Genomic DNA, 25,563 nt, shown 5'->3' on the forward strand with positions numbered 1-25,563 from the left:
GGAAAAGATCTCTATGCCTTTTGAGATGGTCAAACTTCACTCCTTTGGTGGATCTGAGTTTACCTCATGGAAGCGAAAGACTCAATTCAGTCTAAAATACATGAACTGTTTCTACACGGTTTTGAGTACCTTTGCTGAGACGGATGAAGACGTTGATGAATCTCAATGGCTTAGGGATGAGGATTTCTGCAAAGACTACCTATTGAATTGTCTTTCAAATCGTCTTGCAGAAACCTATAGTAAATTTAACACTGCTAAAGCAATATGGGACAACTTAGATGCTCAATTCAAGAAGGAGGAGGAATTGTCCAAGACCCATCTGGTGGACAAATTCATGGATTTCAAGTTTCAAGAAGACAAGGAAATCACTCCTCAAGTTACTGATCTAGAGAATTTGAGATCTAAGTTGAATAATGAAAAAATAGCTGTCTGTGATTCGTTTCTTGTGGGTGCAATTATATATAAATTACCATCTGCATGGCATTCTTTCAAAACCGAGATGTATCGGAAAAATGTGCAAGTGGGACTGGATGATCTCAAACGATTCATTCGAATCGAAGATGAGAATCGAGCTAGGAATAACTTGGAGATGGTTAGACAGCAACAGTCTGCTGCTAACGCGGTAACATATCCCAAGAAATTTCCTCGAAAATCCAAGTCACCTAAACGTGACCATCCCAAGTTGGAGGCCAAAAAGACTATCTTTCAGAAAAAGAAGGGCAAGTGCCACAACTGTGGGAAATGGGGTCACTTTGCTGCAGAGTGTAAACAACCTAAGAAGGCTAAATCTGACACACCACAAAAGGAAGCTCATATGATGGTGGGCAGTGCTGCGCCTAAGAGTTTTATTGCCATGTTAGGCAATGGTAAGGCCAGTACTTCTTCAGACTGGTGGTTAGATACAGGAGCCACCTGCCATGTTTGCAACTCGAAGAAACTACTTACGGATGCTGTTGGCGTGAGAGAGACCGTTACAGTGGCTAGTGGAGCTGAGGCAGAGGTGACTCACACTGGAACTGCGAACCTGGTCCTTTCTTCAGGTAAAATACTAACTTTAAAAAATGTTAAAGTAGTTCCTGCTATTCAAAAGAATTTAATTTCTATTAGTCTTTTAGACAATGCTGGCATGTGTTCATCTTTTTTGGGTGGTAGAGTAACTTTAACTGTTAACTCTTATTATTTTGGCTGTGCTTTCTTAATCGATGGTATGTATAGACTGAGTTTAGCAAATGAAACCGTTAGTCAGGTTAGTTCTACTTTGATTGATCCTAAGTTGTTACACACAAGATTGGGACATGTGAACTATAGGAAAATGGTCAAACTTGCTAACACTTATAATATACCTTTAAATACATCGATTAGATTTGACAGGTGTGAAGTGTGTGCACAAACCAAGATCACTAGAAAACCCTTTCGTTCAGTTTCTAGGAGCACACACCTTCTTGAGTTAATACATTCTGACCTCTGTGACTTTAAAAGTTTCACTACTCGAGGTGGTCGGAAGTATTTAATCACTTTTATAGACGATTTTTCTAGATATTGTCATATTTATCTCCTAAAATCGAAAGATGAAGCTTTTGATAAATTCAAAATTTTCAAGAATCGTGTTGAAAATCAATTGAACTTGAAAATTAAGCGATTTAGGAGTGATAGAGGAGGAGAATACACTTTGACAGAGTTTAAGGAATTCTGTGCCTCTCAGGGCATAATACTTGAAACTACTGCTCCTTACTCACCTCAATCTAATGGCATAGCTGAACGTAAGAACCGGACGTTAACTGAAATGTTAAACTCTATGTTATTGACAGCTGGCATGCCTACTAGTTATTGGGGAGAAGCAGCTTTAACTGCAAATCACATCCTGAATAGAGTACCACACTCTAAGTTGCCCTCTACTCCTTATGAGTTATGGCATAACCATCCTTGTAGATATGACACTCTTAAGACTTGGGGCTGTATTGCTTATGTGCGGATACAAGACCCTAGGAGACCTAAGGTAGGACCTAGAACCAACACTTGTGTTTATCTAGGTAGTGCAGAAGATAGTGCTGCTGATCGGTTTTTGGATCTATCTACCAATTTGGTTATAGAATCTAGAGATGCAATATTCTTTGAGAATAAATTCCTCAGAGATCATGGTTTGAACCTACCTGGCGATACTGAGATGGTTACAGAATCGCATGTAGAGTTTGAACAGAATACTTCTGACACCTGTCCTACACTGATTTCTACATCAGAACCTTTAAGAGTTTCTACAAGAGATAGAGTACCCAAGAACTTTGGTGAGGACTTTGTGACCTACCATATAGAGAATGATCCATCAACCTATAAGGAAGCGATGAGATCTAGGGACTCTTTGTTGTGGGCAGAAGCCATTGATGATGAAATGAGCTCTCTGCTACAAAATCAAACTTGGCAGCTAGTCGATTTGCCAAAAGGGGCTAAGACTGTGGGCTGTAAGTGGATTTTGAAGAAGAAACTTAATCCTGACGGATCCATAGCTCGGTATAAAGCACGTTTAGTAGCTAAGGGTTATACTCAAGTCAGTGGGATAGACTACTTTGATGTTTACTCACCGGTCTGTCATTTGGCAACGATAAGAATTCTTCTTGCTTTGGCTTCTATTGAGAAGTATGTTGTGCATCAAATGGATGTAAAAACGGCTTTCCTTAATGGAGACCTCACAGAGGAAATCTACATGAACCAACCTGAAGGGTTTGTCATGGAAGGTTTCGAGAACAGAGTTTGTAAGTTACACAAATCTTTGTATGGTCTTAAACAAGCACCTAAATTGTGGCATCAAAAATTTGACAAGGTAGTAAAGAGCTTTGGTTTTCAGACCAGTTACTCAGATAAATGCCTTTACTATCGTTCTGTGTCAAATAAGGTTGCGATTATTTGTTTGTATGTAGACGATATGTTGATTCTTGGTTCCGATCTCTCTGCAGTGAGTGACGTGAAAACCACTTTGGCTCAAGAATTCGACATGAAAGATCTTGGTGTGGTTGACACCATTCTTGGTATGAAAGTAAGTTTTGAAAGGCAAGGGATTACTCTTAGCCAAGCCCATTATATTGAAAAACTACTTTCTACATGGGGATACAGTGAGTGTAAACCGATTGAGACACCATTTGATTATACCAAGAAGCTGATCTCTAATGAAGGAGACAGTGTGAATCAGTTAGATTATTCTAAACTGATTGGTAGTCTCATGTATGCTATGAGTTGCACTAGACCAGACATAGCCTTTACAGTTGGCATGCTGAGTCGTTTCACTAGTAATCCTGGCCATGAGCACTGGGATGCCCTTATGAGGCTGATGAGATACCTTAAGGGTACTCAAGGATATGCTCTATGTTATACTGGACATCCTCCTATCCTGGAAGGGTATTCTGATGCATCATGGGGATCAGAATTAGGAGACAGTAAATCTACCAGTGGTTATGTTTTTACACTAGGTGGAGCCGCTGTTGCATGGAAGTCAAAGAAACAGACTTGTATTGCTCTGTCATCTATGGAATCGGAACTTTATGCTTTAGCTTCTACAGGAGATGAAGCAGAGTGGATAAGAGATCTGATCCTGGACATTCCATTGACCCATTTAAAGATTAACTCTTTAAGTTTGTTCTGTGATAATCAAGCTACAATTACGATTGTGAAAAACTCACTCTTTAATGGTAAGAGGAGACATGTCAGGCTGAAACATGCCACGCTGAATTATCTTCTAGAACAAGGTATTATCACTTTGGTTGATGTGAGATCGAAGGATAATATGGCCGATGCTCTTACGAAGGGACTGAACAAAGATCGAATATTCAAAACTGTGGGGGAGATGGGGTTAAAGACTGTGTAGACGTGTCTTAACCTACATTCATATTATTTTGAATTTTTCGAATCTCCCTATCTTGGCCAAGATAAGCACTTGATATATTTCAATGATGTTTACAGTTATCTTTATGTCATTCCACATTTGATGACATGTCCTTCTTGGGAAAGGTTGTTTCATTCCAAACTTGATGATACAGCTTAACTCAATTTGGATATGATGCCTGTAACATTCCAAATGGAAACATGGAATGGTTCTTTGTAAAGAAACTGTTTAGGTCTGGTTCTTGATTGAAACTTGACATTGATGCTTATTGATATTGATATTTATTTTTCAGCCATTATGAAATTGTACTAAGTTCTTCTGGTAGAACTAGATACTTTTAGTAAAATACACAAATGATTGGATTCATTTTTTAATGAAATTCATATTTGATAATTTACAGGAATTGGCGAAAATGGAGGAGATTGCCTCAATTTGGATCTTGATGAGGATGACTTACTTGATGAGTGAATCCTTATAGCGCAGTGGAACTATTATTTTCTTTTCCGTTGATTAAATAGTTCACCTACATATAAAACTGCTTATGTTTGAGTTTAGATTATTTCTAAAACTCTTGGTTACTCTTTAGAGTATTTTTGTTTTCAGTTGGATTACAAATCTTTATTGATATGGATGATTCAATAATTTTGTTTGGACATCACATTATCTATCTATTGGATTGTGCTATATGTAGAACATAGGAGGAGATTGTTGGGTATATCATATAACCCATGTATGTTCTAATATAAGCCCAATAGGTAATGGACCAGGTGTAGTGGGCCCATTTGGGCTGGAGCCCATTAACCTCTTCTAACCCTAGTGTATCTCTATATATAGGGGCTGGAGGCAACAAACTTGGTATTCCAAAATAGATACCTTGGTGTAATGCTTTAAGCATCCTTGCTTAAACCCTAATACACTAACAAAAACTCCACCCAAAAAACCATCCTCGTCCCCTGTGTCCTCTTTGAAGAAGATATCAAATAAAAACCGAAGCCTCGTAGGGAGCAATTTTGAACCCCCCTCCCCAAATCCCCCTCCTCCAACCCCTAACCTTAGTCGCTTCCTTGAAAGAAATATCGTCGAGAGGTTGAAGGTAACACATGCTCCTGATTCCCACCTAGTCCCTGAACTGCAAGTATACGAAAATGAAAATAAACTCCTTAGACCAGAGGTCTTCGCCCAAACTCAAAATAAACCAAACCTCGAGCCATGTAACTTTCCCGCCCTTTTCAGTTTACCTCTAAAAGACCCTACTCAAATTGAAAATACTCCACTTAGACTAAGTACATAAAAAAATACACCTGTTGCTTCAGACCCTATCCTTGGAGAACCTTCTTTTTAGTCTAGTCAGAATACATTGAGCCCCCAACAAGCTGACCCTAGAACTGTGAGCCCTATCCTAAACTCCCGCCTTGCAAGAGCGGGATGATTTGAAATCTTTGGAAGCAATGTTACTGCTAACTCTAATTCATCTCAATTTCCATCCATCCCAGGTACCTATTCTTGCCCCAGTGCAACCCATTCAGATTCTACTTCATCAAATTCTCTTAGGATATGAAACACCAGTCCCCCCAACCCCAATAGATCCTGGAGCTCAATCCTTGCTAAACCAAAAACCCAAACCCCTTCAAAACTGATACATATTATTCCGCCAAACGATGAAGATGTAAACAGTTTGATAAAGTTCGAGGAAGAGGAAATCTCCATGGAATCAATGAAGTGGGAAAACTATCTTACGGGATATTTCCTAGGAAGGAGGCCTTATTTCCTTAATTTGAAGGACAACTTACTGAGAAAGTGGAAGCTAAAAGGAGACATGAAAATATTCACCCTCTACAATGGTTTCTACCTTTTCAAATTCACCAACCTGAAGACAGTGAGATGGTTCTTGAAATCGAGGATCATACGTACACTGGAAATCAAATGATTCTTAAGAAATGGACTGCTGTAAATGCCCAAGAAAAGCTAAATCTAACTTCTGTTCCAGTTTGGATTGAATTCCCAGGATTCCCCTTACAATTCTGGAATTCAAATGGTCTTAGCAAGATTGCAAGTGCTATTGGGGTCCCTCTCGACATGGACTCCCAAACAGCGGAGGAGACTAGATTAAATTTCGCACGCCTCTGTGTAGAGTGGAAGATGGTTCCTTTTTCCCAGACTCCATTCCAATTCATACCCCTTATGGTATCCACATCCAACATGTGCTACATGAATGGAAACCCTCAGCGTGTCAGAATTGTAAAATTTTCAGCCATTCCACCTCAGCTTGTGTCACGCCCCCAAGTCGCACACATAAGACCTGGGAACTTGACAGCGCCGTACACCTGCAAGAAAACCTTACGAGTATACAAGGCTAACAAAGCGATAACAAAACCATTGATATCATAATATCCTTAGAGGTCCGCAATTGCATAAATAATCCAAATAGTCAAATATTTAATCTTTCTCTCACTCTCCCCAATAGCCAATAATGAAATAAAATAACATAGTCTCAATAATATCTAAACAATACTCACTGTCCAATGAAACTAAAATAATCAAATAAAGCTAATAGTCACTAAATCACGCCCGTGCTCCCTCGCCTGCTCCACGAGGGTTAATGTCTGAAAATGATAAACCATAGTCAGCTGAAAAGCTCAGTACATAAAGACGCACCACTAAAGTGGGGTTAAAGCATGCTACATAGAGAGGGTCAATAGGTAAACGAAAATGACAAAGACCACATATGAGGTAACTGATACAAATACAATAACTGAGAAGCAAAGCTTACAAAATCATATTTCAAAGTTTCATATCAAAGAGGGTCTCAATAAGAGAGGTCACAAAGTCTTAAGAGATCACTAAAAGTGATCAGAAAGGTACGAAATCACCCAAAAGTCTTCGGCTTAGCCCAAAAAGCATGTTATTTTATCCGACTGCCCGCGGTTCGAAATTAGTTTCTAAGTTCATATACCTGTCGACAGGGTCAGCGTCTAGCACCCACTGACGGGACCCAAAAGCGAACGTAATACCCCCAATGGTGCGGGCCCTTATAGTTCACATATAACCTAAGCCTCACAAAAGGTGTCCATATATACCCAAAGTTCAAAGGTACATACAAAGTTCCAAAGATTGTGGTCTACGTTGGTTCCACAAGATTTTTCAGAATAGTTGGGTATACAACAATTAAAAAAAGTTCTTATATCAAAAGGGTCACATATTCAATGTGAAAATCATAGGCTATCAATGAGTAAAAAATTCAATAGATTGTGTTCAATAAAGGATAAGCATGCAAGACCCAAATCAAAGACTAAGGATATCATAAGTTTCACATTTTCAACGATTAGAGAATTACAAATCATAAGGCATATCATTAAATGGCGAATCATATCACTAAAGTGGTACGAAATTACGTACTTCCAATGACGAAAACTTTCCTTTTCAAATTCACCTTAACTACCTACAATCAAGAATATGAATATCATCCATGAGTTTTATTATAATTTCACTCCTATTAGGCATATACGTACTCCTACTAACACAAGACACCCTTTGGTACCACTTCGAAAAAGAATCCGCAAACCGTCATAGGGTTCTTTTTAGTATTTTAGAATTATCATCAATATAAAGTCTCCAAAAAGTTTTGAAACTATTTTTAACAGAAAGTACTCATTTTTGGCATGTCCGTAGAGTATAAGAATGTTGAAAACGGACAAGAAACAAAGCAGTTATGAATTTTTGAAGTTTCACAATTTCTTTTCGATAATTATATATTCGTCCCCGATTTTACCAAAACTTTCAGGACCAAACTTTCTCATTTTAGCTCCGATTCGCGCGTAGTCGGATCCGTTGGATTCGTATCGACGAGAGTAATCCAACTAATCTAATTTCATGCTTGAATCAATACATATAATTATTGTAGAAATTATCTAAACTTTTTGGTTTGACCTTTCAAGACAAACTTTTTCTAAAAATCAAAATGATCCGATCTTGGGCTCGTTAAGGATTCTATAACAAAATGAATCCTAAGAAAACCGAGATCTGTCCTAAGGCACAGATTAAACGAATAAAATCTTCGCTTTCATCTTTTTAAGATCACAAAATTCTTATTTTAGGGTTTCTAATAACATAAATCAATAAAGAACATAGTTCTTACCTTGATCTTCGCTTTCTTCTTCCAAAACTCGATCTCTTTCTTTCTCACGAAAATCCTCTCTTGGGGCTGACAAAACGAGTTTAGGGTTTGGTTAAACTCCAAAAAGATCTATTCATAGGCTTTCTTTAAGAAGCCCTAATTAAACTAAAACACCAGAGGACAAAAATGCCCCTCCTTAATAGGAGAAAATGAATTTTTATTTAGGGGTGTTTTGGGTATTTACATTCTACCCCCCTTACAAAAATTTCGTCCTCAAAATTTAACTAATCACATACCTGAATCGTCAAATAAGAATGGATATTTGGCTTTCATCTTTTCTTCCAGTTCCCAGGTGGCTTCTCGTTTTGAATGATTCTGCCACTGGACCTTCACATAGGGTATAGTCTGTCGCCTGAGAACTTGGTCCTTACGATCAACAATACATATTGGTTGCTCCTCAAAAGACAGATCAACTCTCAATTTCAAAGGTGCTATGTCAATGACATGATTGGGGTCTGCGATATACTTTCGTAACACCGAGACATGGAATACATTATGGACTCCCGACAAGGATGGTGGCAAGGCAAGTCTATACGCCACTTTCCCAATCTTTTCCAGAATTTCGTATGGTCCTACAAATCTTGGGCTAAGCTTCCCTCTGACTCCGAATCGCATCACACCTTTAGTGGGTGACACTTTCAATAACACATTATCCCCAACTTCAAATTTCAATTCTCTTCTTCTATTGTTAGCATAGCTCATCTGTCTACTTTGTGCAGAGCGAAGGCGCTCGCGAATTACTTGCACTATGTCCACAGTATGCTATACCAACTCAGGGTGTAAAAGTTTCCTCTCACCCACATCATCCCAGTATATGGGTGATCTACACTTCCTCCCATACAAAGCTTCAAAAGGTGCCATTTTGATACTGGCCTGATAACTATTGTTATACGAAAATTCCACCAAAGAAAGATGGTTGTCCCACGCACCTTTTAAATCAATCACACATGCCCTGAGCATATCTTCCAATATCTGAATTGTCCTTTCGGATTGACCATCCGTCTGGGGATGAAATGTTGTACTAAACTTGAGTGAAGTTCTCATTGCTGAATGCACACTGTTCCAAAATCGAGATACAAAACGAGTGCCTCTGTCAGACAAGATGGTCACAGGCACCCCATGATACTTAACTATCTGATCCACATACAGCTTAGCAAGATTTTCAGGTGTCAGTCATGTCTTAATTGGTATGAAATGGGCTGATTTCGTTAATCTATCCACTATTACCCACACGGTATCGTTGCTTGAAGGTGTATGAGGTAGAGCTGTCACAAAGTCCATAGTAATCTCCTCCCACTTCCATTCAGGAATGGGAAGTGGTTGCAACGTTCCCGCTGGTCTCTGATGCTCGGCCTTGACTACCTGACAGGTTAAGCATTGCGACACAAATGGGGCTATCTCTCTTTTCATATTACTCCACCAGAAGTTACCTTTCAAGTCCTTGTACATCTTTGTACTTCCAGGATGCACCGAATAGCTTTTGCTGTGAGCTTCTTTCATAATTTCCCTCTTTAATTTCGCATTGTCGGGAACACATATACGGTGGCCAAATCTCAGGGTGCCGTCCTGGTGAACATGAAATTCTGATTCTATTCCTTCATCTAATTTACCTTTGATCTTGCACAACTAAGGATCAGAATCTTTTGCAATTCGAATCCTTTCTTGTAATGTGGGTTGGAGTTGAAGTGCGGAGATCTGAACTCCAAAACTTCGCCCACGGATCTCAATTTCTGCTCTTCGCAAATCTTCTATGCTTTTCTGAGATGTAATCAAAGCTGCCAAATTGACTGACGACTTTCGGCTAAGAGCATCAGCTACCACATTGACCTTACTAGGGTGATAACTTATGGTCAAGTCGTAGTCCTTCAAAAGCTCCAACAAACGCCTTTGTCTCATATTCAACTCTGTCTGTGTGAAGATATATTTCAAACTTTTATGATTAATATATATCTCACACTGTTCCCCATACAGATAATGCCTCCAAAATTTTAAGGCAAAGACCACAGCCGCTAACTCCAATTCATGGGTTGGATTATTTTCCTCATACGGTCTCAACTGATGGGAGACGTAGGCTATAACCTTCCCGTTCTGCATCAATATACAACCGAGTCCTTTCTTTGAAGCATCGCTATAAATGGTGAATCCTACTCCGTTAACATGCAGAGTTAGGATGGGAGCAATAACCAGTCTTTGCTTTAAATCCAGGAAACTCTTCTCACATTCTTCTGACCAAGCAAACTTAATTCCTTTCCGGGTCAAGCGAGTCAAGGGAGCTGCGATACGTGAAAAGTCTTCCACGAATCTACGATAGTACCCCACTAAACCCAAGAAACTTCGAACTTCAGCCACATTGTTCGGTCTATTCCAATCTACCACTGCCTCAATCTTCTTTGGATCCACAGAAATACCTTCCTTGGAGATTACATGCCCAAGGAAAGATATTGAGTCAAGCCAAAACTCGCACTTCTTGAATTTTTCGAAAAGCTTCTCCTTCCTCAGGGTTTCTAAGACAATCCTTAAATGTTGCTCATGTTCTGAATGATTTTTAGAGTACACCAGAATATCAACAATGAATACAACCACAAACTTATCTAATAATGGTCTAAACACCCTGTTCATTAGGTCCATGGAAGCTGCCGGGGCATTGGTTAATCCAAAGGGCATGACTAGAAACTCGTAATGCCCATACCGAGTACGGAAAGCCGTCTTTGGGACGTCTTCCGATTTAATTCTTAACTGATGGTAACCTGATCGAAGATCGATCTTTGAGAACCCACATGCCCCTTGCAACTGATCAAACAAATCATCTATCCGTGGAAGCGGATACTTATTCTTTACTATAACTTTGTTCAACTCTCTATAGTCTATGCATAATCTCATACTTCCATCTTTCTTCTTTACAAACAAAACTGGTGCTCCCCACGGTGAAATGCTGGGTCGCACAAAACCCTTCTCTAACAGTTCTTCTAACTGAGTCTTCCATTCTTTCATTTCCACTGGTGCCATATGATACAGGACTTTAGAAATAGGCGTCGTACCAGGAGCTAAATCAACAGTAAACTCTATATCTCTATCTGGGGGTAGACCTGGAAGGTCTTCAAGAAAAACATCAACAAAATCTCTAACCACTGGAATATCTTCAATTTTTACATCACTGTGATTCACATCAACTACCGATGCTAGGAAGGCTTCACAGCCATGTCTAAGCAATCGGCATGCTTGCATAGCAGACAAAACAACTGGAGTAGAGCGTGCCCCACTCCCTTCAAAGTAAAATTTTCTCCTCTCCAGGGATCTCGAAATTCACAATTTTCTTATTACAATCCACCAAGGCATAATGAGCTAACAGCCAATCCATGCCAAGGATCACATCAAAGTCATAGAGTTCTAAGAGTATTAGATCCGCTAGCAATTCTTTATCACCAATCCTGATAGGACATGTCTTGCTAATCCTATCAGTCATGAGGTCTTTTCCAACCGGTGTACTAACACATAAATCATGATCCATAGGCACAGAAGGTAATAAATGCAATGTAGCAAATGAAGAGGAAACAAATGAATGCGTAGTTCTAGAGTCAAATAACACATAAGCGTAAGAAGATGCAACAGGTAGGGTACCTGAAACCACAGTACCGGCAGTCTAAGCATCCTCGTGTGTAAGAGCATGTAAGTGACCAGGAATGCGGGGCCAGTCAGTCCTTGGATGAGTTGCAGGAAGAGCTGGAACATTTCGACTCTGGATAGTATGTGTCTGAATAGGCTGCGTCTGAGTAGCAGGTGTCCTTTGAACTGATTGAGAGTCGCCCGCCATAAGAGGACACTCAGTGATCCTGTGGTCCATCTCGCCACATCTGAAACATGCACCAATTGTCCACCTACATGACTCAGAAAGGTGATTCTTTCCACAATTTCCACACTTAGGAGCTGGGGTCCTAACAGGTTCTGACTTAGCTTGATGATTCATCTGATTTCTTCGATTTCTTGATTTCCTTGCTTACCACGAGACTCTTGAAATGATTATTGTTTTCCAGAAGGTGGATATGGGGCTGATCCCCGAGAAGGTTGTCCACCCTTGAAATCACCATCTCTATTTCTCTTCTTTTGATTCATTTGGATGAGTTCTTGAGCCTCAGCATGAACTGCTTCGAGCTTCTTAGCTCGATCTACTAACTCCGCATAGGTTTCTGGGGCATTAGATCTAGCAATGCCCTTCTCAATATACATGGCTAACCCATGCTCAAACTTGTCCCTCATAGTATCTTCATCGGGTACCATCGTCGGGACATGGTGCGCAAGTCTATCAAATTCTGCTTCATATTCCTCAACGGTCATATTTCCTTGCACTAACTTAGAAAATTCTCTTTGCACTTTATATAGGGTACTCCTTGGGAAATACTTGGTAAGGAATTCCATACGGAACATAGCCCAAGTAAAAGGGCCCTGATGGTGCTCATATTTGCGCTTAATTCCTTTCCACCAGTGAAGGGCTCTCCCTTCTAACATGTATGCCGCAAAATCAACTTTATCTTCATCTCGGTTGCATCTCATTGCCGTAAAAGCCTTCTCTGCACTTTCTAACCACGACTCGGCATCATCCGCCGAAGTGGATTCCTTGAAGTATCTCGACGCCAGTCTCATAAATTTTGATATGCCATTCATCTGATGTGGTTGCCCTGCTCCCTAAGGCTGTTGATGATGCTGGTTTGCGAGGCCAACAAAGGCTCTCATAAAGTTTCTCATTTTGGTCCATTCTTGTTCTATGTCATTTTGAGGTGCCACAGGTGGAGGTATTGGTGGGTTCGTGTTTTGACCCGGATTCCCTTCCTGAGCTTGATTCACATTCTGTGCTGGTTCACCAAAATTCCGAGGTTCCGAATTCACCCACTCATTCATGGACTGATTCTGATCTCCACCAATAATGTCATCTATGGCCCGAGTACAATTCACTCAACCTCCGCGATCGCCTCGTCCTCCGCGTGTCGCCATACTATAAATCCAACAAAACACTCAATCAGAATACTACCAATACAATAAATTACACACATATTCTATTTGTATCTATACAGTGCTACAAAATATCCCATTGGAGCCAATATCTACTTCTTAGACTTTTACCCAATTGTGAACTCTCATGCTTCCCAAGCGTCGCCGGGTGCAATCAAGTATACAGCTGAGCCTTGATTCGTGTGACTGACTCATATGTTATCCGGGTGTCCCCAGTACACATGAATCTGTCAAACACTTTCTAATTTGCTCCTTAACTAATTTCCCAATCTCACTCTTAAGTTCTTAGATCAAATCTTTCACCTAGGACCTAAAGCCTAGGCTTTTATACCACTTTTCTGTCACGTCCCCAAGTCGTACACATATGACCTGGGAACTTGACAGCACCGTACACCTGCAAGGAAACCTTACAAGTATACAAGGCTAACAAAGCGATAACAAAACCATTCATATCATAATATCCATAGAGGTCCACAATTGCATAAATAATCCAAATAGTCAAATATTTAATCTTTCTCTCACTCTCCCCAATAGCCAATAATGAAATAAAATAACATAGTCTCAATATTGTCTAAACAATACTCACTGTCCAATGAAACTAAAAGAATCAACTAAAGCTAATAGTCACTAAATCACGCCTATGCTCCCTCGTCCGCTCCACGAGGGTCAATGTCTGAAAATGATAAACCACAGTCAGCTGAAAAGCTCAGTACATAAAGACGCACCACAAAAGTGGGGTCAAAGCATGCCACATAGAGAGGGTCAATAGGTAAACGAAAATGATAAAAACCACATATGAGATAACTGATACAAATACAATAACTGAGAAGCAAATCTTACAAAATCATATTTCAAAGTTTCATATAAAAGAGGGTCTCAATAAGAGAGGTCACAAAGTCTTAAGAGATCATTGAAAGTGATCAGAAAGGTACGAAATCACCCAAAAGGCATCGGCTTAGCCCAAAAGCATGTTATTTTATCCGACTGCCCGCGGTTCGAAACTAGTTTCTAAGTTCATATACCTATCGACAGGGTCAGCGTATAGCACCCATTGACGGGACCCAAAAGCCAACGTAATACCCCCATTGGTGTGGGCCCTTATAGTTCACATATAACCTAAGGCTCACAAAAGGTATCCACATATACACAAAGTCCAAAGGTACGTACAAAGTTCCAAAGATTGTGGTCTACGTTTGTTCCACAAGATTTTTCAGAATAGTTGGGTATACAACAATAAAAAAAAGTTCTTATATCAAAAGGGTCACATATTCAAAGCGAAAATTGCAGGCTATCAATGAGTACAAAATTCAATACATTGTGTTCAATAAAGTATAAGCATGCAAGACCCAAATCAAAGACTAAGGGTATCATTAGTTTCACATATTCAGAGATTAGAGAACTACAAATCATAAAAGGCATATCATTCAATGGCGAATCATATCACTAAAGTGGTACGAAATTACGTAACTCCAATGACGAATACTTTCCTTTTCAAATTCACCTGAACTACCTACAATCAAGATGATGAGCACATTTATGTGTGAATGGTAGTGGTAGGAAACAGGCATATTTTTATCATTTTAAGCGGTACTACTAAGGTATTTTGTTGTTTTTGGTGTTTCAGGGCTACTTTCGGATTTTTATGGAAAATAGAGCTAAGGCCCACTAAATGAACAGTTCAGATAAGCCCATAAAAATGATTTGGGTCAAGTTCATCAAGGCTAACACTTTCAACGGCTCGGATCATCTCATTGAAAATGGTGTAGTGGTGCAATTAATTTACAAGCTGACCGTCAAATGGATGGCTTGGATTGTTCCTTGGAGATCAAGAGGGGAAAAGGGAATTATTGGTTGATCTATGTGTATTACGTTAGAGGGGTAGATTAGCTATTTGCAAAAAATGTGGCATCATTGTAATTTATTCGAAAGGTAGGGTCAATTTGGTCATTTCACACAATAAGCAAGAGGGAAAATAGGAGAAGCCACCATCGACTTAGCTTTCCATCTCTTCCCTAGCCGAATCTCTCTCTCTCTCTCTCTCTCTCTCTCTCCACCCTCCCTATTTCGGTGGATTTAATTTCCTATTTAGTAGGGATTTCTCCTATTTTCGTTGGGAATATTAATGGGAAAAAGGAAACATCTAATTATAAGCTATAAAATGGACGGTTTGGATGATCCAAAAAGGAATGACATCATGGCCCGATTTGCATAGGCAATGACTCATTATTTGGGTAAGTGTTGATTGTTATTTTTAACATACCATGAGATGACCGAACATCCAAGTCACTTGCTATTTTCATTTTATGGGAAACATATGTGGCTTTTAGAAAGTCACTAGTATGGCTTTTGGAAATCCATGCAAGCTTTGCATGGATTGGGTTATAAAGAGGCAACCATGCACGTGTAGTAGGGAAATAGAAACAAAAGCTGGGCTAGGCATTTTTTTTGGCAATACAAATGGGCCCCACATGGCAACCGAACATTCAAGGCAAGCTAAGAGGAGAAGTGTCTTTACTAATAAGTTGAACCTACCACCGATTTTGGCATCTTGCCAATTACGTCCACCAAGAATAGGGGTGTAAACGGATCGAATTCGGAGCGGATATGGCTATATCCGAATTCGATTACAGTATACACTATCCGAATTCGGATTCGGATTCGGATTCGACGGATATTTAATATCTATTACCGAATTCGTATCCGTCGGATATTGTTCGAATTCGGATATTATCCGTATCCGTTTATCCGGTAAATTCGAACATTTTATTGCAGCACTTTATCTTTTTTCTCCTACTTACTCGAATGAATTTTTCGAACCCTAAAACTAGACCTCTACATTCTCTTCACAAAATTAACTCTCAAACCCTAAAATATATGAGATCATCTTCTTCCTTTTAAAACAAAGGCAGAGAGAGAGAGGGAGGCGATGGGGATGGATGATAGTGTTAGTAGTGGTCTTTGGGTTTTTCATTTTTTTTTGTATATGATGGAATGGGTTTGGGTTATTTTGATGGAATGGGTTTGAGCTATTTTGTTTTTATTTTATTTTTTCTAAAAAGAATATTCACTTTTCTTACAGAAACAAAAGATAGCGTGTCATTACTAAAAATAAATATTAATGATATTATTAATAATAAATAAAAAGGATTTACTTCTCGGATTCGGATGTTAAACGGATCGGATATACCATTTACCAGATTCGCATCCGCTAAGAGCCGGATATCTCATTAACGGATTCGGATAATATCCGCTTGTAACGGATTCGGATAATATTCGCTTTAAAAGGATTCGGATGCGGATGGTAATCGAATTTCCGAATATCCATTTACACCCCTAACCAAGAATGCTCGCTACTCGGATTTCCTATTTTTGGTTTGAAAATATTATTTTCTAATCCATGCAATAGAAAGTGGGACCCACTTTTTCTACAGAAAGCAAGAATATAACAAATTTTGGCATCTTTCTCCTTAAAGCTTCACGTCCAGCATGCAAGAAGTTACCAATGAAATATTTATCTACTGCTTGTATGAATTTATACTTGGATGGCAAGTTGCAACTTTGTTTCTTAATTACGGAGCTCAAGTGTAAAACATGGGTAAGGAAAATCCGTTGGCTGATAGAAATTGCCCACAAGCAATATTTTATTGCTTAAATAAGCAGCAAACTACAAAGAAATAAAAAAGGAACTTGCTTGAATGGTGAAAACGCCCAACTCTTTTTCCACTCTTGGAATTTCAACCGATCACATATATTTCCTCCCTTATATTTATTTTCGGTGACCACTATCCTCTCTTGTGGCTTTTTCATCCAACCTTCACTCTCAATTTTTTTTTTCATCTCACCCCATCCTTTTCTCCCATCATTAGTTGTTACGTTTTATTTTCTCTTAGCTTTTCTTCCAATTTTCGTTCTCTTTTGCTCTCCACCATTGAAATTTTCGGCCAACTATTCTTCTCCTTCTTCTATAGTTTTCTCACTTACATTTTCATCATCGTGCTCACTTGCTTTCTCTCTTCAACTAAGGATCAACCATCCAAGGCTTCAATCCAAGGCGACACCGAGGCATAGAAGAAAGGCGATCAAAGATTCAACCCTTGTTCTAAGGAGAAAAGAAAAAGTGTTTTTGTTTGTTCTTTCAATTTCAAATTGATGTATTACAATTTCAATTAAAGGATATCATAGTTTTGTTTCTTTTCCCTTTTAAGTTTAGATGGCTTTAATTTTCTTAATTTTTGTCTCTCTTTCTTTTTCCATGAACAACTAAACCCTCTACTTAGGGTTTAGATGAAACCATGGGGAAGGGGAATGAGTTTTGATTAAATATTTTAATTCCTAAAATAATATAGCATATATAAGTTGTATAATTGCTTTATCCCAATCAATCATGCCATCGGCTTTCCCCGTTCGTATGATTGATTGTTGACGAAGTAGACTATATATCCTTATATATTCTTTAAAGCTAGCTTTTGATTCGATAACAACTCATGGAAAATGACATCTTTCGATCTTATCTTCCATCGACCATGTTTATTGGTTATATAACAAGCCAAAGCAATATTTTCAATTCAATCAATAATCTAACCCACATCCCATGGTGGATTCTTGACCCCAAGTAGTTTTCCAATTTGAATCAAACTCCTTTCTAATCAATTTTCTTTCGCAAATTAGTTTAGTTTAGCTTTTCTAATTAGACTTTAGATTTTAGATAATTAATCAATTCTCTTAAAATTTGGTACACTTTGCCTAAATTAGGATTTTCAATAAAAAAGATCTTAGTTGAATTTGATTCTTATATTGAATAGAATATACTCTTATATGTAGTGTTGGCTCCGAGGTCAAGTCCATGAAAATCCTGTGATTTTGCCAGGCAACATTATATCATAGCTAGTATTCTAACCAGTACAAGAATATGATTGACAACTAGATTTCTCTTCCCTGAGTTCGACCCGTGACTACACGCGATCCGTGCAGTTGCGGTTATTTAATATCACAATCAAGTATTTGGCGCCGTTACCGGGGAAGAGAGTTGCATTAGAATCTTAATTATTTGAAGTGTTAGATTAGTAGTTATTTTTAGTTTAGTTATATTTTTGGTTTCTTGCCTATCCATCTCTTTTACTTGGTTTTCTTGTGTTTATGAGTGCAGGTTGGGTGTGGAACTCAGCCAATCGACTAGAAAGAGCAAACTGGTTAGAGACGACGGAACAAATTGAACCAAATCCAAATCAAGTAGTCATGACAGAAGAGCAAGAGCCGCCAAGGAGTTTGCACGATCGCTTCTATCCGAACCGAACCGCGCAACCTTCTTGCATTAGATTGCCAGTTGCGCAAGGCAATAATTTTGAGCTAAAATCGTAATTTATCTCTTTGCTTCGTCATTTTCATGGCCTCCCTTCAGAGGATGCTTATTTATTTTTGCGTGAGTTTGAAGATGTATGTGCTTTGATTAAGTTGCAACAACTTACCGATGATGCGGTAAAGTTGCGGTTTATTACGTTTTTACTCAAGGACGGAGCCAAAAAGTGGCTCTATGGCTTACCAACAAACTCCATCACTACTTGGGAGGAGTTCGCTGTCGCTTTCCTAAAAAAGTTTTTTCTATTACATAAAACTAATAAGATTAGAAACGATATTTTACAATTCAAACAAAAGCCATTAGAGTCATTTTCCAAGTTTATGGAGAGGTTCAAAGACCTACTCCAAGAGTGTCCTCACCATGGAATTGATTTGTGGCACTTATGCCAAATTGTTTATGAAGGCATAGATTACCAAACAAAGCAACTTCTTGAGTCCATGTGTCCTAACGGTTTTACATCTTTAACGGATGAGGCCGCGGCATGGAACTTCTTACTTGATTTAGCAGAAAAAACAAGAGAGTGGGAATCCACTCAAGAAGATGAGAGAGCCACCGCAGGTAAGGAATTTCTAATAGAGGGTGCCGTGGCAAAAGAGGCCCATCTTGATAGCCTAATCAAATGACTAGAAGCAATAGTTGTCAAAGGACCTTCACAAGTCAATCAAATTGCACATAGTGTTCCTATGTGTAGTTGGTGTCAAGCCACAGACCATATCATGGAAGAGTGTCCAACTCTTGCAAAGTTTGGTAGTTCTACTGAGAATGTGAGTGCTTTGTATTCTAGTAATCCTTATTCTAGTACTTATAATTCGGGATGGAGAAATCATCCCAACTTTTCATGGAGTCAAGGTGGACCATCCAATTTCTAAGGCCAAGGCCAAGGCCAATTCGGCCAACCTAGGCCTACCTTCCCTTCCACTTTTGTTCGGCCACCCCCTCCTCCTCCTACTTTTCAAAACCCCATTTTAAATAATGTTTCAAATCAGCCCCCTCCGGATTTTAAAAGACAAGGGGAGTCGGCACGAATTGCATCTTTAGAGAAGAACATGGAGCTTCTCATGAGTACCTTCATGATGGGCCAACACAACTTAGAAAAGAAATTTTCTCAACTTGCTACGGCCCTAAGTGAAAGGAAAAAAGGAAAGTTGCCAAGTCAACCGATTCCTAACCCAAGAAATGTGGCCATGAATGGGAATCAACAACCACAGGTGAATCAGTTGAATGCCATGCAATCTAGTTTGCCGCAGCAGGACCCTGCGAATCAATGCAATGCGGTTTATGCTTTGTGAAGTGGAAAAGAATATCACAAAGAGGAGGTCAGCACTGAACCTTGTAAAAATGCGCAAGATCTTTCAAAAGAGGTAAGTGAAGAACCTCCCTCCATTGGCTCAGAAGAGGAGCCTAAACAGGTAAGTACAGAAGAGGTAACTTCTCCGCTTGTACGAGATTTCATTCCTAAAGCTTATTTTCCAAGGAGACTTGCTAATAATAAAAAGGTAGATCAAATTGATAAAGTTTTGAATGTTTTAAACAAGTACATGTGAATATTCCTTTATTTGATGCGATTTCCCAATTTCCCACATATGCTAAAGTTTTGAAAGATCTATGTACACTAAAGAGAACAACGAATGTGCCCAAGAAAGCTTTCTTGGCCGCAAACGTTAGTTCTATTTTGTCCCATCAAATGGTAGCAAAATACAAGGACCCGGGATGTCCCACTATATCATGTACTGTTGGAAAAACTCAAATCGATCATGCCCTGTTAGATTTGGGAGCTAGTGTAAATCTCATACCGTTTTTTATTTTCAAGCAATTAGGACTAGGTGACCTCAAACCTACCACCGTCACATTCCAATTGGCGGATAGATCCATTAAAACACCAAAAGGTATGGTTGAGGATGTTCTAGTAAAAGTGGGCGATTTCTTATTTCGTGTGGATTTTGTGGTTTTGGACACGGAGCCGGTTGTTAATAATAAGGACCAAATCCCTATCATTCTTGGTAGGCCGTTTCTTGCTACTAACAACGCTCTAATTAATTGTAGAAATGGATTAATGAAATTTTCTTTTGGAAACACATCGGTTGATTTTAGTGTATTCAGTTTGGGTAAGCAACCAAATTTTCATGAAGAAATCAATATGTTGCATTCATTTCCTGACGATATTGTTTCTAATTTTAAAATTGATTTTGATGCAGGTTTCCAAAATTGCTTGGAAGAGCTTGGAGATGATGGAGGAAGCGATTTATTTGCCGACGCACTAGCAATTCAAGAGATGGAGCCGGTGGGACCGTTAGCGAAGTCACTTCCAAAGCCTTCGATTGAAGAGGCCCCACTGCTGGAGTTGAAGCCCTTGCCTTCTACTTTACGTTATGCTTTTTTTTATGATAATTGTACTTTACCTGTAATAATTGCTGCGGACCTAACCTCTACTCAAGAGGAGGAACTCATTAAATTGCTTAAAGATAATAAAGAAGCCATAGGATGGACGATGGCCGACATAAAAGGGATTAGCCCCTCCATAATCCAACATCACATTCATCTCGTTGAGGGTTCCAAACCTTCAAGAGAACCTCAAAGGAGGGCTAATCCCGTGATGAAGGAAGCCATCCAAAAAGAGATTTTAAAGTATTTGGACAATGGGATAATTTATCTCATATCGGATAGCCAATGGCTAAGTCCCGTTCAAGTAGTCCCTAAGAAATCGGGAGTCACTGTTATACAATCCGCCACTAATGAGCTCATCCCTACTCGGATTCAAATCGGATGGCGGGTTTGTATAGACTACCGGAAGCTTGATGCGGCTACTTGGAAGGATCACTTCCCCTTATCTTTTATTGACCAAATGCTAGAAAGGCTAGCAGGCCATGAGTACTACTATTTCCTTGATGGTTATTCTAGATATAACCAAATCTCCATAGCTCCAGAAGATCAAGAGAAAATGACATTCACGTGCCCGTTTGGAACTTTTGCCTATAGACTCATGCCTTTTGGGTTGTGCAATGCTCCGGCAACTTTCCAAAGGTGCATGGTGAGTATCTTTTCCGATATGGTGGAGACCTTCTTGGAGGTCTTTATGGATGATTTTTCTATTCACGACGATTCTTTTGCCGAATGTTTGGATCACCTAAAATTGGTCTTTGAAAGGAGTAGAGAAAAGAATCTTGTCCTCAATTGGGAAAAATGTCATTTCATGGCTAAAGACGGAATAGTTCTAGGCCATGTTATTTCAAAAGATGGGATTAAAGTAGATAAAGCCAAAGTGGAACTCGTTATCCATCTTCCACCACCCAAGAATGTAAGGGATATCCGAGCATTCTTGGGCCATGTAGGCTTTTACCGGCGCTTTATTAAGGATTTTTTAAAAATTGCTAGGCCTCTTACCATGCTATTAGCTACAGATCAAAAGTTCGAGTTCTCTAAAGAGTGTCTCGATTCATTTGAGCGCTTGAAAAAGGAACTCACTACGGCTCCCATTATTCAAGCACCCATTTAGATCGAGCTATTCAAAATTATGTGCGACGCTTCAGACTTTGCAATTGGGGCCATGTTAGGCTAACGCTTTAACAAACTACCCCATGTAATCTATTATGCAAGTAGGACTTCGAATGATGCACAACTCAACTACACTACTATCAAAAAAGAATTCTTAGCGGTTGTGTTTGCATTAGAAAAGTTCCGGTCCTACTTGATTGGATCGCATGTGATTATATATACCGACCATTCGGCAATCAAGTACCTCGTAGGAAAGAATGATGCAAAAGCTCGCCTCATTAGGTGGGTTTTGTTACTTCAAGAGTTTGACTTAGAAATAAGAGATAAGAAAGGTACGGAAAACTTGGTTACTGATCGTCTTTCAAGACTCCCTAATGTAAAGGATTATGAGCGTCTGATTAATGAGAGCTTTCCGGATGAGCAGTTATTGGTAGTTTCGAGTGAACCATGGTATGTGGATGTCGTGAATTATTTGGTCACGGGTGAGACACCTTCTCATTGGTCCACCCAAGACAAATACCGGTTCCACTCGCAGGTAAAGTACTTTTTCTAGGAAAACCCCTACTTACTTAAAACATGTTCCGATCAAATTATTCGAAGGTGTGTCCCTGATCATGAGCAACATTTCATTCTATCCTTTTGCCATGATCAGGCATGTGGTGGCCACTTCTGTTTGAAGAAAACCGCACATAAGGTTTTGGAGTGCAGATTTTATTGGCCTAATCTCTTTAAAGACTGATTTGACTTTTGTAAGTCATGTCAATCATGTCAGTCTTTAGGAAAAGTTACTAAAAGAAATATGATGCCCCTCAATCCCATTCTAATTGTAGAGGTTTTTGATGTGTGGGGTATCAATTTTATGGGCCCGTTTCCAAATTCGTTTGGGAATTTGTATATTTTGCTTGCAGTTGATTATGTGTCCAAGTGGATTGAAGCTGTGGCTTGCAAATCCAATCAGTTTGTTCACTCAGAAATTCATCTTCTTCAATCGAACCAGAAATTCTTTCTTACATCGGTATATGGTTTTAACTATGGAGGTGCAAGAAGGTATTTATGGAGTGATCTTGAGCAAATTTCTCCTAATATCTGTTCCCCCTAGCTGGTCGTTGGAGATTTCAATGCTACTAGATATTCTGAAGAGAGAGTCGGTATGGCATCCATTACCCAAACCAAATGGAAGAATTCAACAATTGTATTGCAAATTGTTCGCTGGTAGACATGACAACTGTTGGGCACTCTCTATCATGGAATAATAGAAGTGATAGTGAACATAGAAAGCTGGCCAGACTGGATAGAGCCTTGATTAGTGATGCCTGGATTTTGGACCATCCCCTCTCTTTTGTGAATTACAAATCCTCCGGTATATCGGTTCACAATATTCCAATCGTTATTAGCCTCAAGGATCAAGTGAGACTGGGTCCTCGTCCTTTCCATTTCATGAATATGTGGTTGGATGATGAGTCCCTTTACCCAATTGTTGAGAAGGCATAGAATCTCAAGATAAGTGGTAATCCTATGTATCGTCTAGTCCAGAAGCTCAAGGAAGTTAAGAGGGAGATCGGTATCTGGAATAAAAATGTTTTTGGTCGCATCCCTTGAAAAAGTTCAGCAACAATTGGCAATCTCTCCTTTGGATGGTCATCTTATCGAAGAAGAAAACACCATGATATAGGAATTCTACAGAGTTACAAAACATGAGGAAAGTATGGACCGTCAGAAATCTAGACTGGATTGGTTAAATCTTGGAGATTCAAATTCTAGTTTCTTCCATTCAGTTATCAACAGGAGACTTCAGAGAAATCATATCATAGCTAGGGAAAAATATCAAGGTTTCTCTACAAATGACCCCCACCAGATTTCCAAAATTATTGTCGATTATTTTTATAATCTCCTCAACAAGGATGGGAACACAAGTCAATCTCTGCCTCTCCCCTCCCGCTCTCTTTCAACTGAAGAAATCAACATTGCTGTCTTTAGCATGAATGGAGACAAAGATCTTGGACTGAATGGCTTCAATGGTATGTTCTTTCATAAATGCCGTTACTTGGTAGGCCCTGATTTCTCTTTTACTGTCCAAAATTTCTTTGTTAAGAAGAGAATGCTTAAGGAAATAAATTCCAACTTTGTTGGTTTGATTCCAAAAGGTATTGACGTAACTTCTCCCTCAAAATTCTGCCCAATTTTGCTCTGTAACTTTGTCTACAAGACTATCACCAAAATCCTTGCCTCCAGGCTCAAAAAGGTGATAGGAAAGCTTGTCAACCTTTCTCAGTCCGCCTTCATTGAAGGTAAACGAATCCAGGAGAATATTCTTTTAACCCATGATCTTCTTAACAAATTCCACCTCCACTCCCGAAAACCTGTCATGTGTCTTAAAATTGATCTGGCAAAAGCTTTTGATAATGTAAATCGTGAGACCTTGATCTCTTTCATGTCCCTCCAAGGATTCGATGAGACTTGGTGCTCTTGGATTGCAGACTGCATTAACACCCCATCCTTCTCTATTCTTATAAATGGCACTCCACAGGGCCATTTCAAATCCTCTAATGGATTGAGGCAAGAAGATCCTTTGTCCGCCCTTCTCTTTTGTTTGGTAATGAAAATTCTCTCTTCACTCATTGAAGAGGCAACTCTTCAAAATCAAATTACCCCTGGCTTCTCCAATGGTCAAACATATGTTTCCCATCTGCTCTTTGCAGATGACCTCATGATATTTTTCATTGCTGATGACTCCTCAACACAAGGAATTCTCGACTGCCTACATAAATTTGAAAAGTGTATTGGCCTGACAGCAAACCTTCAAAAGAGCGAAGTGTTCTTCTCTGGTACCTCCACAAGAGAAAAGAGAAGAATCACCCGAAAATTTGGGATGAATGAAGGTTCCCTTCCCATTAAATACCTCGGCCTCCCTCTTGTCTCTGGAAGATTGACTTCAGAAGATTGCATCCCCATTATAGGAAAAATTAGAAAAAGAATTCAAAGATGGTCTAATCGTTTTCTATCCAAAGCTGGGAGGGTGGAGCTAGTGAAAACAGTCCTCTATTCCTTCAGCATTTATTGGTCTTCTGCATTTAAACTTCCCAAAGGAATTCTGGTTGAAATAGAGAAACTAATGCGAGACTTTATATGGAGTGGCTCTGATATGAAGAAGAAAATTCACACTATATCTTGGAAAAACATTTGCCGGCCAAAAATAGGAGGATTGGTCTTCGTAAGATGGATGAGATTAATAATGCCCCTGTTAGAGTAGGTGCCCTAAAACTCAGTATATTTCGCATCTTAATCAATAAAAAGTTTATTTTCATGATAATTAATGGGTAACTATAAGTTAAATATGTGTGACATGCTACTTATTATTGACACGTATTTGTCCTTAGGTACCAAAGTAGGAAACCCATGCTCATGGATTCTCAGATCCTACGGAGCAAGGAGATGTGGGATTCTGGTTCTTTGCAGACCTTAATAGTTCCTAGTTGGGGTTGAGGTTGGACACCTCTTTCTGTATACAACTAGCATCTATCGTGCCAACATGCATGAGATCTAGAGTGACTTATCTCAATCACTCGGGTAGAGGACCCTAAGCAAGATAGAATGGGTATGACAATGAGATTGCATACTAAACGGGATAGCATTAGAATAGCTTGTCGACAGGAGCTAGTTGAGCTA

The 25,563-nt window shown here is 39.3% G+C and overlaps 3 protein-coding genes and 1 long non-coding RNA gene across 4 annotated transcripts; 2 read left to right on the top strand and 2 right to left on the bottom strand.

The window, feature by feature from the left end:
• Window positions 1-683: 683 nt before the first annotated feature.
• Window positions 684-4,405, top strand: LOC143857225 (uncharacterized). The gene is made up of 2 exons (XR_013238533.1): window positions 684-1,040; window positions 4,272-4,405. It is a non-coding gene; the product is annotated as an uncharacterized LOC143857225 (long non-coding RNA).
• A 1,347-nt stretch (window positions 4,406-5,752) lies between these two features.
• LOC143857024 (uncharacterized) lies at window positions 5,753-6,259 on the top strand. Its single transcript, XM_077367296.1, has one exon. The coding sequence runs from the start codon at window positions 5,753-5,755 to the stop codon at window positions 6,257-6,259; it is 507 nt and encodes a 168-aa protein (XP_077223411.1).
• Window positions 6,260-6,433: 174 nt separating this feature from the next.
• Window positions 6,434-8,747, bottom strand: LOC143857025 (uncharacterized). Its single transcript, XM_077367297.1, has 3 exons — window positions 8,282-8,747; window positions 8,007-8,072; window positions 6,434-6,474 (listed from the first exon to the last, which is right to left on the bottom strand). Exons 1-3 carry the CDS (start codon window positions 8,745-8,747, stop codon window positions 6,434-6,436), a joined length of 573 nt encoding a protein of 190 aa, XP_077223412.1.
• Window positions 8,748-11,310: 2,563 nt separating this feature from the next.
• Window positions 11,311-11,886, bottom strand: LOC143857026 (uncharacterized). Its single transcript, XM_077367298.1, has 2 exons — window positions 11,721-11,886; window positions 11,311-11,663 (listed from the first exon to the last, which is right to left on the bottom strand). The coding sequence occupies exons 1-2, from the start codon at window positions 11,884-11,886 to the stop codon at window positions 11,311-11,313; spliced, it is 519 nt and encodes a 172-aa protein (XP_077223413.1).
• Between the last annotated feature and the right edge of the window lie 13,677 nt (window positions 11,887-25,563).

This window comes from Tasmannia lanceolata, unplaced genomic scaffold (assembly GCF_043159265.1).
Source record: "Tasmannia lanceolata isolate RefF3 unplaced genomic scaffold, GAP_Taslan_0.1 ptg000024l, whole genome shotgun sequence".
NCBI classification, from domain to species: Eukaryota; Viridiplantae; Streptophyta; class Magnoliopsida; order Canellales; family Winteraceae; genus Tasmannia; species Tasmannia lanceolata.

What these genes read in the sequence shown, in the direction of transcription:
- LOC143857025 (XM_077367297.1), bottom strand. Translation starts at nt 8,747, where the DNA reads ATGAGCTATGCTAACAATAGAAGAAGAGAATTGAAATTTGAAGTTGGG. An exon ending in ATTCTTATTTGACGATTCAG is followed by an intron (nt 8,073 to 8,281) that starts GTATGTGATTAG and finishes TCGTTTTGTCAG; the next exon opens with CCCCAAGAGAGGATTTTCGT. An exon ending in AGAAGAAAGCGAAGATCAAG is followed by an intron (nt 6,475 to 8,006) that starts GTAAGAACTATG and finishes TATCATTTTCAG; the next exon opens with ACATTAACCCTCGTGGAGCA.
- LOC143857024 (XM_077367296.1), top strand. Translation starts at nt 5,753, where the DNA reads ATGGTTCTTGAAATCGAGGATCATACGTACACTGGAAATCAAATGATT.
- LOC143857026 (XM_077367298.1), bottom strand. Translation starts at nt 11,886, where the DNA reads ATGGACCACAGGATCACTGAGTGTCCTCTTATGGCGGGCGACTCTCAA. An exon ending in TGACTGGCCCCGCATTCCTG is followed by an intron (nt 11,664 to 11,720) that starts GTCACTTACATG and finishes CTGTGGTTTCAG; the next exon opens with GTACCCTACCTGTTGCATCT.